We start from the raw sequence: 15,376 nt of genomic DNA on the forward strand, positions 1-15,376 counted from the left end.
GGGTCTCTCTCTCTCTCTCTCTTTATCTCTCCCTTTATTTCCCCTCTTTTTATTGGCCCTCTGTCTACCTCTGTCCCTACCAACCATGTGTGTTTTTCTCTGTGCCCACAGCCAATCTGACAGGCCATGTGGAGAGGGTGGGCATTGAGAACTTTGAGCTGCTGAAGGTGCTGGGAACAGGAGGTGAGTGACCGCGCTCAACTCCAGGTCAGCTCCGGGGGGTCTGGTCTGTCACGAATCCCACAACAAAAATTCCCTCTGTACTGCCCGGCCTCCTCCCTCCCTCCCTCCCTCCCTCCCTCCCTCCCTCCCTCCCTCCCTCCCTCCCTCCCTCCCTCCCTCCCTCCCTCCCTCCCTCCCTCCCTCCCTCCCTCCCTCCCTCCCTCCCTCCCTCCCTCCCTCCCTCCCTCCCTCCCTCCCTCCCTCCCTCCCTCCCTCCCTCCCTCCCTCCCTCCCTCCCTCCCTCCCTCCCTCCCTCCCTCCCTCCCTCCCTCCCTCCCCTCCCCTCCCCTCCCCTCCCCTCCCTCCCTCCCTCTCTCTCTCTCTCTCTCTCTCTCCCCCCCCCCACCCCCGGTCAGCTTACGGCAAGGTGTTCCTGGTCCGCAAAGTCAGCGGGCACGATGCAGGGACGCTGTATGCCATGAAGGTGCTGAAGAAGGCCACCATCGTACAGAAGGCCAAGACGGCAGAGCACACGCGCACCGAGAGACAGGTGCTGGAGCACATCCGGCAGTCTCCCTTCCTGGTCACCCTGCACTACGCCTTCCAGACAGACACCAAGCTGCATCTCATTCTGGGTCAGAAGCGCTCCTGTTTCTGTTTGTCTTGCTGAAGGGAGAAAGGAGGTTTAGTTGTTGGTTAGTCCATGTTTCAATGGACTATTCTCATCAGTTATCTCCATCACTGCTCTATAATATGGCGTTAATGACAGGGCTTCGGTTAAAGATTTTAATAAATTAAAAAGAATGAAAGAGTCTTTAGTCAACAGACAAGCTGGTGTTGACTTAAAGCCACCTATTGAGGATTTTATAATATAGGTATCATTAAAACATCAAGTACACTGGTCCTCTTTGTATGATTTATTTATGATTGTCTTGTGTACATCATGTGACAATCCCTATCCAAATAAATAAAAAATGCGGCACCACAATACAAAACAGGAAGTATGATTCTAAAATATACAGTAGGAATGTCTAGCCAGGCCAGAGTATATCTGTATTTTCCGACAGCAGATATGGATTTTCCCCCCCGGCAGATTATGTGAACGGTGGGGAGCTTTTCACACACTTGGTTCAGAGGGTTCGCTTCAAGGAGCAGGAAGTGGCCCTTTACAGTGGAGAGATCGTGTTGGCGCTGGAGCACTTACACAAGGTACGCTGCTCCTGTCTGGCAGCGCTTCGCTCCATCACCCTCAGCATGCAGCCTACTATTTAGCTTTCATGTACCGTACAGCATCTTTTGAACACTCTTTTATTCGACCTACCTGTGCAGTATTATAAGTCAGTGGGGAGCAACAAAAAAAGACGGGCATCTCAAGTGGGACAACTAGTGTTCGGCAGACCTCACTCACCCTCGCTGTTTTTTCTTTTGTCCCACGATGCAGCTGGGGATTGTGTATCGAGACTTGAAGCTGGAGAACATCTTGATGGATTCCAGCGGGCACGTTGTACTCACAGATTTTGGCCTCAGTAAAGAGTTTGATGACGTGAGTGTGTGTTGTCCTGCAAAGTCGATGAAGGTCACCGTCGACCCCGATCGTTGATCATGTGTTTGAATGCCTCTATTTAATGACGGTGAAGAAAACCATCTTAAGTAAACTTGTATTGAACTGTGAAGAAAGTATGTTTCTTTTTTGGATGAGAAGTGAGACCGACCGTGCGTTTTGCTCTTCAGCTAATGGATGAGTGTTTATCCTGGGCCAACGACCACCCACAACCACGCTGGGAACGTTTCTGAATGCAGCCCCATACACTGCTCTGTTTAATCTCCAACCTTCTTCGAAATACCTCGTTCTGTGCTGACAGATGTGAACGACTTTGAGAAGCTTTTTTTACACCTAGGGATGTAAACACTGTGTGTTTCTGTGTGTGTTTCTGTGTGTGTGTGTGTGTGTGTTGCTTCGCACAGGTGGAGAGAGCGTACTCTATCTGTGGCACCATTGAATACATGGCCCCAGAGATAGTGGAGGGGGGGGAGTCTGGTCATGACAAGGTAACTTAACGCTTAACACTGCGGTACTGCCAACAAACATTATTTGCCTGACAGAAAAAATAGTTTGGGATTCCATACTAAAATGTACAAGTCAACATCATAACCTGTCCCGGATGTCGATTGGGGCATTCAAAACTGTGACGTTTTCCAGGCGGTGGATTGGTGGAGCCTTGGCGTGCTGATGTACGAGCTCATGACGGGCGGATCGCCGTTCACTGTCGACGGAAACGAGAACTCCCACACAGACATCGCCAAGTAAGCACGCTTTCACGTTCTCCACACAGAGAGCTAGGCTGTTTGCAGCTCTGCTGCACTTAAGAAAAAACATCTCTGGTGCCAGATACTGTTTCGGGGAGCATTTCAATGATTAGGGATTCATTTCAGTGTTGAGTTTTGGACCGTTGCTTCAATTACCAACGCCATCTGTCCATGCGAACTCTTATCTAAACGTTAGGACTATATAATAAAGCTGGATACAATAAATAGTCAAACGGACTTCCCTTATAAAGCATGTTTTCTACCTTAACGGTACTCAAAGTGCTTTACATTTGTCCATCTCATTCACCCATTCGCACACACAAACACACACCAAACCTTGCTCAACACTTAAAGAGGAAAAGCCAGGGACCAAACCACCAAGCCTGCGGTTACTGGATGACCCGCTCTCCCCTCTGAGCCACAGCCGCCCACCATGTAACCTTGATCCCTCCCCCGCTCTCAGGAGGATCTCCAAGAAGGACCCTCCGTTCCCCAAAGACATGGGCCCGCTGGCCAAAGACCTCATCCAGCGCCTCCTCATCAAGGACCCAAAGAACAGGCTGGGCTCAGGCCCCTGTGGAGCGGAGAACGTGAAGAACCACCCCTTTTACCAGGTGCCCTCCCTCTCTCCCCTCGTCAGCCTCTCTCTGTAGGCCTCGCTCGGCCATCCCGAAGGAGTGTTTCCTGGACAAGTGAAAGGGAGAGTTTGACTGACAAGCGATTTGTGTCGGTCCGAATCCCCTGTAGAAGATGAACTGGGAGGACCTGGCGGCCAAGAGGGTCCCCGCCCCCTTCAAGCCGGTGATCCGGAACGAGCTGGACGTCAGTAACTTTGCGGAGGAGTTCACAGAGATGGACCCCACCTACTCCCCCGCAGCCCTGCCCCAGAACTGTGACCGCATCTTCCAGGTGAGGGGGGGGGGGGGGTTGGAGGGGGTGGGGGGGGGCCAGGTTAAGGTTGGAGGGGGGGGCAGGGGGTGAAGGTGGAGGGAGTGTTGGTTGGTGGGGGAGGGTAACAATTGGAGGGGAGTTGGGGGTGGGGGGGGGTTGGAGAAGGGGATGGGCAAGGGTTTGAGGGGAGTTGGGGAGAGGGGTGAGGAAATGTTGGCAGGGTAAGTCAGGGGAGGGGGGGTTGGGGGTGTGGCCCCCCTCAGCGTTAGGGGCTGGGGAATAAGGAGAGCACTCCCGTCAACTGTTTTGATATGTGGAAGCAGGGCTCTCGTGCTCAGCTTGGCTATATTTGATCTCTGTCACGTATTGAACCCATCAAGTGAAGTTTGGAAAATCCTCAATAGGTTGCTTTATGTCAACACCAGCTTGTCTGTCTCCAATGGTATTCAAATAGACGAAAGAGTATTTTTTTCCTCTTTTTTAATTTCCTTCTTTTTTTCTACCGAGGCCCTGTAATTATTGCCATATGGAGCTGTGATGGAGATAACTGATGTGAAAGAGCGCGTGTGATGGGGCTGCGAGCCCAGAGCTGACTGCCAGCTGATAGCTGTCTGATGTATTACATGATATTTCAACCCTGATTGCCTTCTGGGTCCTTGAGCCTGGCGGATCAATAGATCCATTAAGGGTCTTCTCTCCTGGAATAAAAGGTTACAGTTGAACAGAATCACCATGTCGGCTTCGGCTACGCCTCAAACCTTTGATTGCCATCTCAGACTTGGCTTTTCCCCGCATCTGCCTTTCACGTCAACTGACATTTTGGAGGCTTTATCATTTTCCAGCCCAGCAATTGGCAAGATAGCGGCTGCCATCCCAACTTTTAACCGCGTGCTTGCCCCCCCCCAATGCTACACAAAACAACATTAAATTGCATTAGTGTCCCGAGGCGTAATTTCACAGCATGGCAATCAAATATTGAAGCCTGGCAATTCAGGGCCCTTCTCATGCATTCATCCATCTATCCGTCCTTCCGTCCATCCACGGCTGTCGCCGCGCTCCACGCAGCTGTGTGTGTGTGTGTGTGTGGGGGGTCTCAATGGGAGAGCGAGAGAGAATGGGGTCCTGGATCCCACAGGGCTTCCCACAGCTGGGTCCAAGCAGGGAGGGAGGGATGGAGGCAGGGAGGTGATGGAGGCAGAGAGGTGATGGAGGCAGGGATGGATGGAGGCAGAGAGGTGATGGGGGCAGAGAGGTGATGGAGGCAGAGAGGTGATGGAGGCAGGGATGGATGGAGGCAGAGAGGTGATGGAGGCAGGGATGGATGGAGGCAGGGAGGTGATGGAGGCAGAGAGGTGATGGAGGCAGGGATGGATGGAGGCAGAGAGGTGATGGGGGCAGAGAGGTGATGGAGGCAGAGAGGTGATGGAGGCAGGGATGGATGGAGGCAGAGAGGTGATGGAGGCAGGGATGGATGAAGGCAGAGAGGTGATGGAGGCAGGGAGGTGATGGGGGCAGAGAGGTGATGGAGGCAGAGAGGTGATGGAGGCAGAGAGGTGATGGAGGCAGGGATGAATGGAGGCAGAGAGGTGATGGAGGCAGAGAGGTGATGGAGGCAGGGATGGATGGAGGCAGAGAGGTGATGGAGGCAGAGAGGTGATGGAGGCAGGGATGGATGGAGGCAGAGAGGTGATGGAGGCAGGGAGGTGATGGAGGCAGAGAGGTGATGGAGGCAGGGATGGATGGAGGCAGAGAGGTGATGGAGGCAGGGAGGTGATGGAGGCAGAGAGGTGATGGGGGCAGGGAGTAAAGGAGGCAGAGAGGTGATGGAGGCAGGTAGGGAGTGATGGAGGCAGAGAGGTGATGGAGGCAGAGAGGTGATGGAGGCAGGGATGGATGGAGGCAGAGAGGTGATGGAGGCAGAGAGGTGATGGAGGCAGGGATGGATGGAGGCAGAGAGGTGATGGAGGCAGGGAGGTGATGGAGGCAGAGAGGTGATGGAGGCAGGGATGGATGGAGGCAGAGAGGTGATGGAGGCAGGGAGGTGATGGAGGCAGAGAGGTGATGGAGGCAGAGAGGTGATGGGGGCAGAGAGGTGATGGGGGCAGAGAGGTGATGGGGGCAGGGAGTAAAGGAGGCAGAGAGGTGATGGAGGCAGGTAGGGAGTGATGGAGGCAGAGAGGTGATGGAGGCAGAGAGGTGATGGAGGCAGGGATGGATGGAGGCAGAGAGGTGATGGAGGCAGAGAGGTGATGGAGGCAGGGATGGATGGAGGCAGAGAGGTGATGGAGGCAGGGAGGTGATGGAGGCAGAGAGGTGATGGAGGCAGGGATGGATGGAGGCAGAGAGGTGATGGAGGCAGGGAGGTGATGGAGGCAGAGAGGTGATGGAGGCAGAGAGGTGATGGGGGCAGAGAGGTGATGGGGGCAGGGAGTAAAGGAGGCAGAGAGGTGATGGAGGCAGGTAGGGAGTGATGGAGGCAGAGAGGTGATGGGGGCAGGGAGTAAAGGAGGCAGATGGGGAGTGATGGAGGCAGGTAGGGAGTGATGGAGGCAGGTTGGGAGTGATGGAGGCAGGTAGGGAGTGATGGAGGCAGGTAGGGAGTGATGGAGGCAGGTTGGGAGTGATGGAGGCAGGTAGGGAGTGATGGAGGCAGGTAGGGAGTGATGGAGGCAGGTAGGGAGTGATGGAGGCAAGGCGGGGGGGGGCATTGAGGGACGGAGCAGCTGTCAGTTCCTCTAACAACAGGCCCGGGTGGTCTGGTCTCACATGGAGACCAAATGTGATTATAAAGGTCCTACTCAAATTGGAAATGTGTTCATGATGTGTGTGTGTGTGTGTGAGCAGGGCTACTCCTTCATGGCTCCCTCCATCCTGTTCAAGAGGAACGCGGTGATGGACGCGCCGGCTCAGATGTGCGGGGGTTCTGACAGGCCCGGCTCGGCCGCTGTCGCCCGCAGCGCCATGATGAAGGTGAGGGGGCAAGAGGTCCTACACCTCCTGCATTGACCTCCAAGGGCCTTCTAGAAAACACTTTACAAGCTCTGGTTCTTGTCCTTGTGTAACGGTTTGGTTTGCCATCTTGGCCTGTTCGCATTCTGTCTCTTCTGTACATTTATGATATGCTTGTACCTTTCTAAGTATAATGTTGTAGAGAAGTATGATCCTGTAGCTTTAAGCGGTATCCTTTAAGCTTCTGGATGCTTTTATGTGTGCTGTTGACGGCTGACTGGTCTCTACAGTGAGGAGTGTGGTGTGGTGGCTGGTCTCTCAAGTGAGGAGTGTGGTGTGGTGGCTGGTATCTCCAGTGAGGAGTGTGGTGTGGTGGCTGGTATCTACAGTGAGGAGTGTGGTGTGGTGGCTGGTCTCTCCAGTGAGGAGTGTGGTGTGGTGGCTGGTATCTCCAGTGAGGAGTGTGGTGTGGTGGCTGGTCTCTCCAGTGAGGAGTGTGGCGTGGTGGCTGGTATCTCCAGTGAGGAGTGTGGCGTGGTGGCTGGTCTCTCCAGTGAGGAGTGTGGTGTGGTGGCTGGTCTCTCCAGTGAGGAGTGTGGTGTGGTGGCTGGTCTCTCCAGTGAGGAGTGTGGTGTGGTGGCTGGTATCTCCAGTGAGGAGTGTGGTGTGGTGGCTGGTATCTCCAGTGAGGAGTGTGGTGTGGTGGCTGGTCTCTCCAGTGAGGAGTGTGGTGTGGTGGCTGGTATCTCCAGTGAGGAGTGTGGCGTGGTGGCTGGTCTCTCCAGTGAGGAGTGTGGTGTGGTGGCTGGTCTCTCCAGTGAGGAGTGTGGTGTGGTGGCTGGTCTCTCCAGTGAGGAGTGTGGTGTGGTGGCTGGTATCTCCAGTGAGGAGTGTGGTGTGGTGGCTGGTCTCTCCAGTGAGGAGTGTGGTGTGGTGGCTGGTATCTCCAGTGAGGAGTGTGGTGTGGTGGCTGGTCTCTCCAGTGAGGAGTGTGGTGTGGTGGCTGGTCTCTCCAGTGAGGAGTGTGGTGTGGTGGCTGGTCTCTCCAGTGAGGAGTGTGGTGTGGTGGCTGGTCTCTCCAGTGAGGAGTGTGGTGTGGTGGCTGGTCTCTCCAGTGAGGAGTGTGGTGTGGTGGCTGGTATCTCCAGTGAGGAGTGTGGTGTGGTGGCTGGTCTCTCCAGTGAGGAGTGTGGTGTGGTGGCTGGTCTCTCCAGTGAGGAGTGTGGCGTGGTGGCTGGTCTCTCCAGTGAGGAGTGTGGTGTGGTGGCTGGTATCTCCAGTGAGGAGTGTGGTGTGGTGGCTGGTATCTCCAGTGAGGAGTGTGGTGGTGTGGCTGGTCTCTCCAGTGAGGAGTGTGGCGTGATGGCTGGTCTCTCCTCCAGGACTCTCCCTTCTACATGAACTACGAGATGGACCTGAAGGAGAGTGCCCTGGGAGAAGGCAGCTTCTCCATCTGCAGGGGGTGCACTCACAAGAAGACCGGCCAGAAGTACGCTGTGAAGATCGTCTCCAAGCGGTAAAGAACACTCTGACACACACATACTCTCATACACACCCTGACATGGTGTCCCTCACACACACGCTGTTGGGGATCAGGGGCTGGTCTTTCGGTGAAGCCAAGGGCAGTTGTCGTTTGTGGGACTCCGAGTTGACACTGGTCTCTCTTGTCTGCCTCAGGATGGAGGCCCAGACGCAGAAGGAGATCGCAGCTCTGAAGCTCTGTGACGGACACCCCAACATCGTCAAGCTGCACGAGATCTACCACGACCAGGTCGGTCCAGCTGAGGGCCTCTCTCTCTGGGTCTCTCTCTCTGTCTGGGTCTCTCTCTCTGTCTGGGTCTCTCTCTCTCTGCCTCTCTCTCTCTCTGGATTTCTCTCACTCTGTCTGGGTCTCTCTCTCTGTCTGGGTCTCTCTCTCTGCCTCTCTCTCTCTCTGGGTTTCTCTCTCTCTGTCTGGGTCGCCCCCCCCCTCCCCCCCTCCCTCATCTGTGGAGACCACATCCTTATTGTCAGAGAAGTATACCAGAGTAGATGAGGACGGAGGTGAGAGGTCCAGTGGGACGTGTCCCTCTCTCCATATCCTCCTCCAAACATCTCCCCCCCTCTCCTGTGGCGCAGGTAGACCTGCTCGCCCTGTTGCGCCAACAGTGTTACGTGCCACACTGACAGCCGCTGCATGGACGGAGAGACCACAGTTTGAAGTCCTTCAGATCGCTCTTCACTTGATCAGACAAACAAGACGGCCGCATGTGTACCGTGTGTGTCAGTATGTGTGTATGGCAAGTGTGTGTGAGAGTGTGTTGCAGATGACAGAGGACTTGTATACATGAGGGTGTGTGTGTATATGGAAGGGGTGTGTAGGTGTGTGTGTGTATGGATGGAAGGGGTGTGTGTGTATGGAATGTATGTGTGTGTGTGTGAGTGTATGGAAGGGGTGTGTGTATGGAAGGGGTGTGTAGGTGTGTGTGTGTGTATGGATGGAAGGGGTTTGTGTGTGTGTGTGTGTGTGTGTGTGTGTATGGAATGTATATGTGTGTGTGAATGGAAGGTGTGTTTGTATGGAAGGGGTGTGTGTAGATGGCTGATATTGCTGAGGTTCATTAGCCCTGGCCCTTCAGGCTGAGTAGCAGTACTCGGAGCAGAGGAGCGCTGTGGGCTTGTTACCGTGGCTCCCGGCCCCAGATCAAAGCAGCGCCGCCTCGCCCTGCCTCGCCTTTGTTCCCCCTGCCGCGACGTTAATGAGAAACCCTACCCTGCAGAAACACACACACTCACACATGGCATGAACACACACACACACAGACAGGCACACGCACGTGCACACACTCACGCATGGCATGAACACACACACAGATGCACACGCACAAACACATTACTCCCTACCCACTTTGTTTGCCTTGTTCTGCGAGGGTTTGATCTCTGAATCCTGTCACAAGTGTTATTTTGGGGATGTTTCTGATGCTCTGTGAAGCATATCAAGCTGTGTGTTACTGCGCTTCACCGCGGACAACATTTGCACAGGTACTCCCAGAAGCAAGATGGATTGGTGCTTGTAACTCCTCATCTAGCTCCAGCATATGGACTCCTACGTTGTGTGTCTTTGTGTCTATGTGTCTATACGTTTGTTTGTGTGCACGTGTTGTTTGTGCGAATGTGTACGTGTGTGCATGCGTGTGTGCGTGTGCGTGTGTGTGTGTGTGTGTGTGTGCGTGTGTGTCCAGCTGCACACCTACCTGGTGCTGGAGCTGCTGGGAGGCGGGGAGCTGCTGGAGAGGATCCGCAGGAAGCAGCACTTCAGCGAGACAGAGGCCAGCCGCATCATGAGGAGGCTGCAGTCGGCCGTCAGCCACATGCACGACGTGGGCGTGGTGCACAGGGACCTCAAACCAGAGGTACCGCGCCCTGCCTGGGTCACGCTCCCTGACCCCCAGACACCTGGTCCCACACCCCTGGGTCACACACCTAAGACACACTCCCTGCCCCCTGGGTCATAATCCTAGTTGGCACCCACATACACTTGACTGTATTTAATTTGTAAAAAAAAAAATATATATATATATATATATTGATTCATAAGCCATTTAACATGACGATGGGTGGGACTTCAGTGTCTGTAGAAACGAATGTCTGTAGTTGTGGTTGACACCTCGCAACAAAAATCCCATCTGTCCAGTTTGGTGTTTTTTAGTATTGCCCCAGACTCCTGTGTTGGGCAGGAAACAGGTCTGATGGCTGTCTGTGACCCCTATGCAGAACCTGCTGTTCACGGACGACACGGAGAACTCGGAGATCAAGATCATAGACTTTGGCTTTGCGCGGCTCAAGCCGCCCGACAACCAGCTGCTGCAGACGCCGTGCTTCACCCTGCAGTACGCCGCCCCCGAGATCCTCAACGACGACGGCTACGACGAGTCCTGTGACCTGTGGAGCCTGGGGGTCATCCTGGTGAGGAGGGGAGGGGAGGGAGGGAGGTAGGGTGGGAGGGTGGGAGGGAGGGAGGGAGGTAGGGTGGGAGGGAGGGAGGGAGGCAGTTGCTGTTTTGCCAACATCCAGAGAACAGTCTGCCTCTTGGATTTTGTCAATCTTACATTTACGACTTGTGTGTGTGTGCCTGTGTGTGTGTATGTGTTGTCTTCTATCTATGTCGTGTGACACCTATCTTTATCTCCTGTTCAGAGCAGTGGCCTGTAGCATCCTGTGGCGTGCTGACACATTAGAATATTTACCACAAAACCCAGTCTCTACTTACGGCTCCTCAGAGACCGGATCTACTCACAGTACTATAGACCAGACTCTACCAGACTCTACTCACTGTACTATAGACCAGACTCTACTCACAGTACTATAGACCAGACTCTACCAGACTCTACTCACAGTACTATAGACCAGACTCTACCATACTCTACTCACAGTACTATAGACCAGACTCTACTCACAGTACTATAGACCAGACTCTACCAGACTCTACTCACAGCACTATAGACCAGACTCTACCAGACTCTACTCACAGCACTATAGACCAGACTCTACCAGACTCTACTCACAGTACTATAGACCAGACTCTACCAGACTCTACTCACAGCACTATAGACCAGACTCTACCAGACTCTACTCACAGTACTATAGACCAGACTCTACCAGACTCTACTCACAGTACTATAGACCAGACTCTACCAGACTCTACTCACAGCACTATAGACCAGACTCTACCAGACTCTACTCACAGTACTATAGACCAGACTCTACTCACAGCACTATAGACCAGACTCTACCAGACTCTACTCACAGTACTATAGACCAGACTCTACCAGACTCTACTCACAGCACTATAGACCAGACTCTACCAGACTCTACTCACTGTACTATAGACCAGACTCTACTCACTGTACTATAGACCAGACTCTACTCACTGTACTATAGACCAGACTCTACTCACAGTACCATAGACCAGACTCTACCAGACTCTACTCACTGTACTATAGACCAGACTCTACTCACAGCACTATAGACCAGACTCTACTCACAGCACTATAGACCAGACTCTACTCACTGTACTATAGACCAGACTCTACTCACAGTACTATAGACCAGACTCTACTCACAGTACTATAGACCAGACTCTACTCACAGCACTATAGACCAGACTCTACCAGACTCTACTCACAGTACTATAGACCAGACTCTACTCACAGTACTATAGACCAGACTTTACTCACTGTACTATAGACCAGACTCTACCAGACTCTACTCACAGTACTATAGACCAGACTCTACTCACAGTACTATAGACCAGACTCTACTCACAGCACTATAGACCAGACTCTACTCACAGCACTATAGACCAGACTCTACTCACAGTACTATAGACCAGACTCTACCAGACTCTACTCACAGTACTATAGACCAGACTCTACTCACAGCACTATAGACCAGACTCTACTCACAGCACTATAGACCAGACTCTACCAGACTCTACTCACAGCACTATAGACCAGACTCTACCAGACTCTACTCACAGTACTATAGACCAGACTCTACTCACAGCACTATAGACCAGACTCTACCAGACTCTACTCACAGTACTATAGACCAGACTCTACTCACAGCACTATAGACCAGACTCTACTCACAGTACTATAGACCAGACTCTACTCACAGTACTATAGACCAGACTCTACTCACAGTACTATAGACCAGACTCTACTCACAGTACTATAGACCAGACTCTACTCACAGTACTATAGACCAGACTCTACTCATGTTACTATAGACCAGACTCTACTCACAGTACTATACCAGACTCTACTCACTGTACAATAGAACCAGACTCTACTCACAGTACTATAGACCAGACTCTGCTCACAGGACTATAGAACCAGACTCTGCTCACAGGACTATAGAACCAGACTCTGCTCACAGGACTATAGAACCAGACTCTGCTCACAGGACTATAGAACCAGACTCTGCTCACAGGACTATAGACCAGACTCTACTCATGTTACTATAGACCAGACTCTACTCACAGTACTATACCAGACTCTACTCACTGTACAATAGAACCAGACTCTACTCACAGTACTATAGACCAGACTCTGCTCACAGGACTATAGAACCAGACTCTGCTCACAGGACTATAGAACCAGACTCTGCTCACAGGACTATAGAACCAGACTCTGCTCACAGGACTATAGAACCAGACTCTGCTCACAGGACTATAGAACCAGACTCTGCTCACAGGACTATAGAACCAGACTTAACTCACAGGACTATAGAACCAGACTTAACTCACAGGACTATAGAACCAGACTCTGCTCACAGGACTATAGAACCAGACTCTGCTCACAGGACTATAGAACCAGACTTAACTCACAGGACTATAGAACCAGACTTAACTCACAGGACTATAGAACCAGACTCTACTCACAGGACTATAGAACCAGACTCTGCTCACCGGACTATAGAACCAGACTTAACTCACAGGACTATAGAACCAGACTTAACTCACAGGACTATAGAACCAGACTCTGCTCACAGGACTATAGAACCAGACTTAACTCACAGGACTATAGAACCAGACTTAACTCACAGGACTATAGAACCAGACTCTGCTCACAGGACTATAGAACCAGACTTAACTCACAGGACTATAGAACCAGACTTAACTCACAGTTCCAAAGAACCGGTCTTCCCCAGCCATGTAGACGTGACTTTTTCCTTCCCGCCAGCGGGAAATGTCAGTCTCATTCAATGGCCTTCTTCTGAGAATCAAGAGCAGTAGAACAGAGAAAGCCAGCGAGAGAGGAAGCTGAGGAGAGAGAGACCTTTTCTCTCCGCTTGGCCTCTCATGCGTGAGGTGGTGCCCCCTGGGGGAGAGGGTAGAGTGGTGCGCCCCCTGGAGGAGAGAGAATCATGGGGGGTGTGCCCCCTGGAGGAGAGAGAATCATGGGGGGTGCGCCCCCTGGAGGGAAAGGGGGGAGGGGGGGGGCGGTGTCTTTCCCCTGCTGTGTGGAGCTGTGATGAGATGGATCATGACAGCCTTTGTACCGAGTGCTCTGGAAGCGTAAAGAGCCAAGGAGAGGGAGAGGAGACACACACACACACACACACACACACTCAGATGGGGAGAGATTAAAAAGCACTACTAAGCGAGCACTGCCAAAAGGGCTTTTTCTCTCTCTGTCACTAGCTCTCATCCTCTCTCTGTTTCTCTCACTCTCTCTCTCTACTCTCTTTCTGTCTCTCTTTATCTCTCCCTCACTCTCTTTGTATCTACTGAGAAATTAGCGGGCAGCCATAATCAGGTCAAGGGGAGAGATTGCTGTAGGCTTCTACATACTGCTCACACTGCAGAAAAATGCCTGTGCTCAAATGTGTTGCTAACCTTACAGCTTATTGAAACAATCCTTCATTCCTCCAGAAAGGGATGCCATTAAAAGCTATAGCATCGTGCGTACTTGCATATCTCTGGTATGTCATAGAGTAAAAGCAAAGACGCTGTGAAAACAGATTATTTCTTTTTCTACAAAGATATTCTGAAATGGCCTGGACACATGTGTTGGTACCCTTTAGAAAAGATTAGAAAAAATAGCATTATAGTGATTTTCCTGACCAATTCATTTCTCTAATTTGTATCACCCATGTCTTCCATCTTGTGATCAGTCATTCAGCCTATTTAAATGGAGGGGCGTAGTCACTGTGCAGTTTGGTGTCATGGTGTGCACCACACTGAACATTGACCAGAGACAGCAAAGGAAGCCAGTTGTCTGAGGAGATCAGTTCTAAAATGATAATAGACACGCCTGGCAAAGGTCAAGGCTACAACTTGATGTTTCTGTGACAACAGTTGCACATTTTATGAAGAAGTTCAACGTCCATGGAGCTGTGGCCCACCACCCTGGGGCCCAGCTGCAAGACGAGCATCCACCCCAGGTGGAACAGAAGGATCGTGCGAACGGTAGGAAAGGATCCAAGGATGACTGCAAAAGAGGTGCAAGCTGAACTCCAAGGTGAAAGTACTTCATTTTCGGATCGCACCATCTGTCATTTTTTGAGAGAGAGAGTGGCCTCCGTGGAAGAAGACCCAGGAGGACTCCACTTCTGAAAGACAAACATGAAAAAAAGCTGGAAATTGCTCAAAATGTATATTGACAAGCCGCAATCCTTCTGTTGGACAATGCATCAAACCTTGAGCTTTTTGGCAAGTCACATCCGCTCTGTGTTTGTGAAATGGAAGCTTTCAAAGAAAAGAACAGCACCCTTACAGTGAAACATGGAGGAGCCTCGTCATGGCCGGGGACTGCTCTGCTGTGCCTTGAATCTGTGCAGGACATGATGACATCTCAACATGGTCAGGGCCTTCTGGAGCAACGTACTTCCCAGTGTCACAAAGCTCTGTCTCAGTTGCAGGTCATGGCTCCTCCAACAGGATAGTGACCCAAAACACCTGTCTCAGTTGCAGGTCATGGCTCCTCCTACAGGATAGTGACCCAAAACACCTGTCTCAGTTGCAGGTCATGGCTCCTCCAACAGGATAGTGACCCAAAACACCTGTCTCAGTTGCAGGTCATGGCTCCTCCAACAGGATAGTGACCCAAAACACCTGTCTCAGTTGCAGGTCATGGCTCCTCCAACAGGATAGTGACCCAAAACACCTGTCTCAGTTGCAGGTCATGGCTCCTCCAACAGGATAGTGACCCAAAACACCTGTCTCAGTTGCAGGTCATGGCTCCTCCAACAGGATAGTGACCCAAAACACCTGTCTCAGTTGCAGGTCATGGCTCCTCCAACAGGATAGTGACCCAAAACACCTGTCTCAGTTGCAGGTCATGGCTCCTCCAACAGGATAGTGACCCAAAACACCTGTCTCAGTTGCAGGTCATGGCTCCTCCAACAGGATAGTGACCCAAAACACCTGTCTCAGTTGCAGGTCATGGCTCCTCCTACAGGATAGTGACCCAAAACACCTGTCTCAGTTGCAGGTCATGGCTCCTCCAACAGGATAGTGACCCAAAACACACACCTTAAAACAGCCAAGAGTGGATAAGATCATAAGGTTGTGCAACTAAAT

At 51.9% G+C, this 15,376-nt stretch overlaps 1 protein-coding gene across 1 annotated transcript in view; it reads left to right on the top strand.

Annotated features, from left to right (window-relative positions):
* rps6ka5 (ribosomal protein S6 kinase A5) overlaps positions 1-15,376 on the top strand; it is a 28,342-nt gene that overhangs the window by 2,636 nt on the left and 10,330 nt on the right. Inside the window, exons 2-14 of the mRNA XM_084683863.1 lie at positions 112-183; positions 579-797; positions 1,256-1,371; positions 1,604-1,705; positions 2,128-2,211; positions 2,363-2,466; positions 2,933-3,083; positions 3,217-3,378; positions 6,205-6,330; positions 7,692-7,825; positions 7,987-8,080; positions 9,531-9,701; positions 10,063-10,254. Of these exons, the coding sequence (XP_084539989.1) occupies positions 112-183; positions 579-797; positions 1,256-1,371; positions 1,604-1,705; positions 2,128-2,211; positions 2,363-2,466; positions 2,933-3,083; positions 3,217-3,378; positions 6,205-6,330; positions 7,692-7,825; positions 7,987-8,080; positions 9,531-9,701; positions 10,063-10,254 (1,727 nt within the window). The remainder of the gene's footprint in view (positions 1-111; positions 184-578; positions 798-1,255; positions 1,372-1,603; positions 1,706-2,127; positions 2,212-2,362; positions 2,467-2,932; positions 3,084-3,216; positions 3,379-6,204; positions 6,331-7,691; positions 7,826-7,986; positions 8,081-9,530; positions 9,702-10,062; positions 10,255-15,376) is intronic.

The sequence above is a fragment of the Hypomesus nipponensis genome, chromosome 3 (genome assembly GCF_054491055.1).
Source record: "Hypomesus nipponensis isolate SF chromosome 3, ASM5449105v1, whole genome shotgun sequence".
Taxonomy (NCBI): Eukaryota; Metazoa; Chordata; class Actinopteri; order Osmeriformes; family Osmeridae; genus Hypomesus; species Hypomesus nipponensis.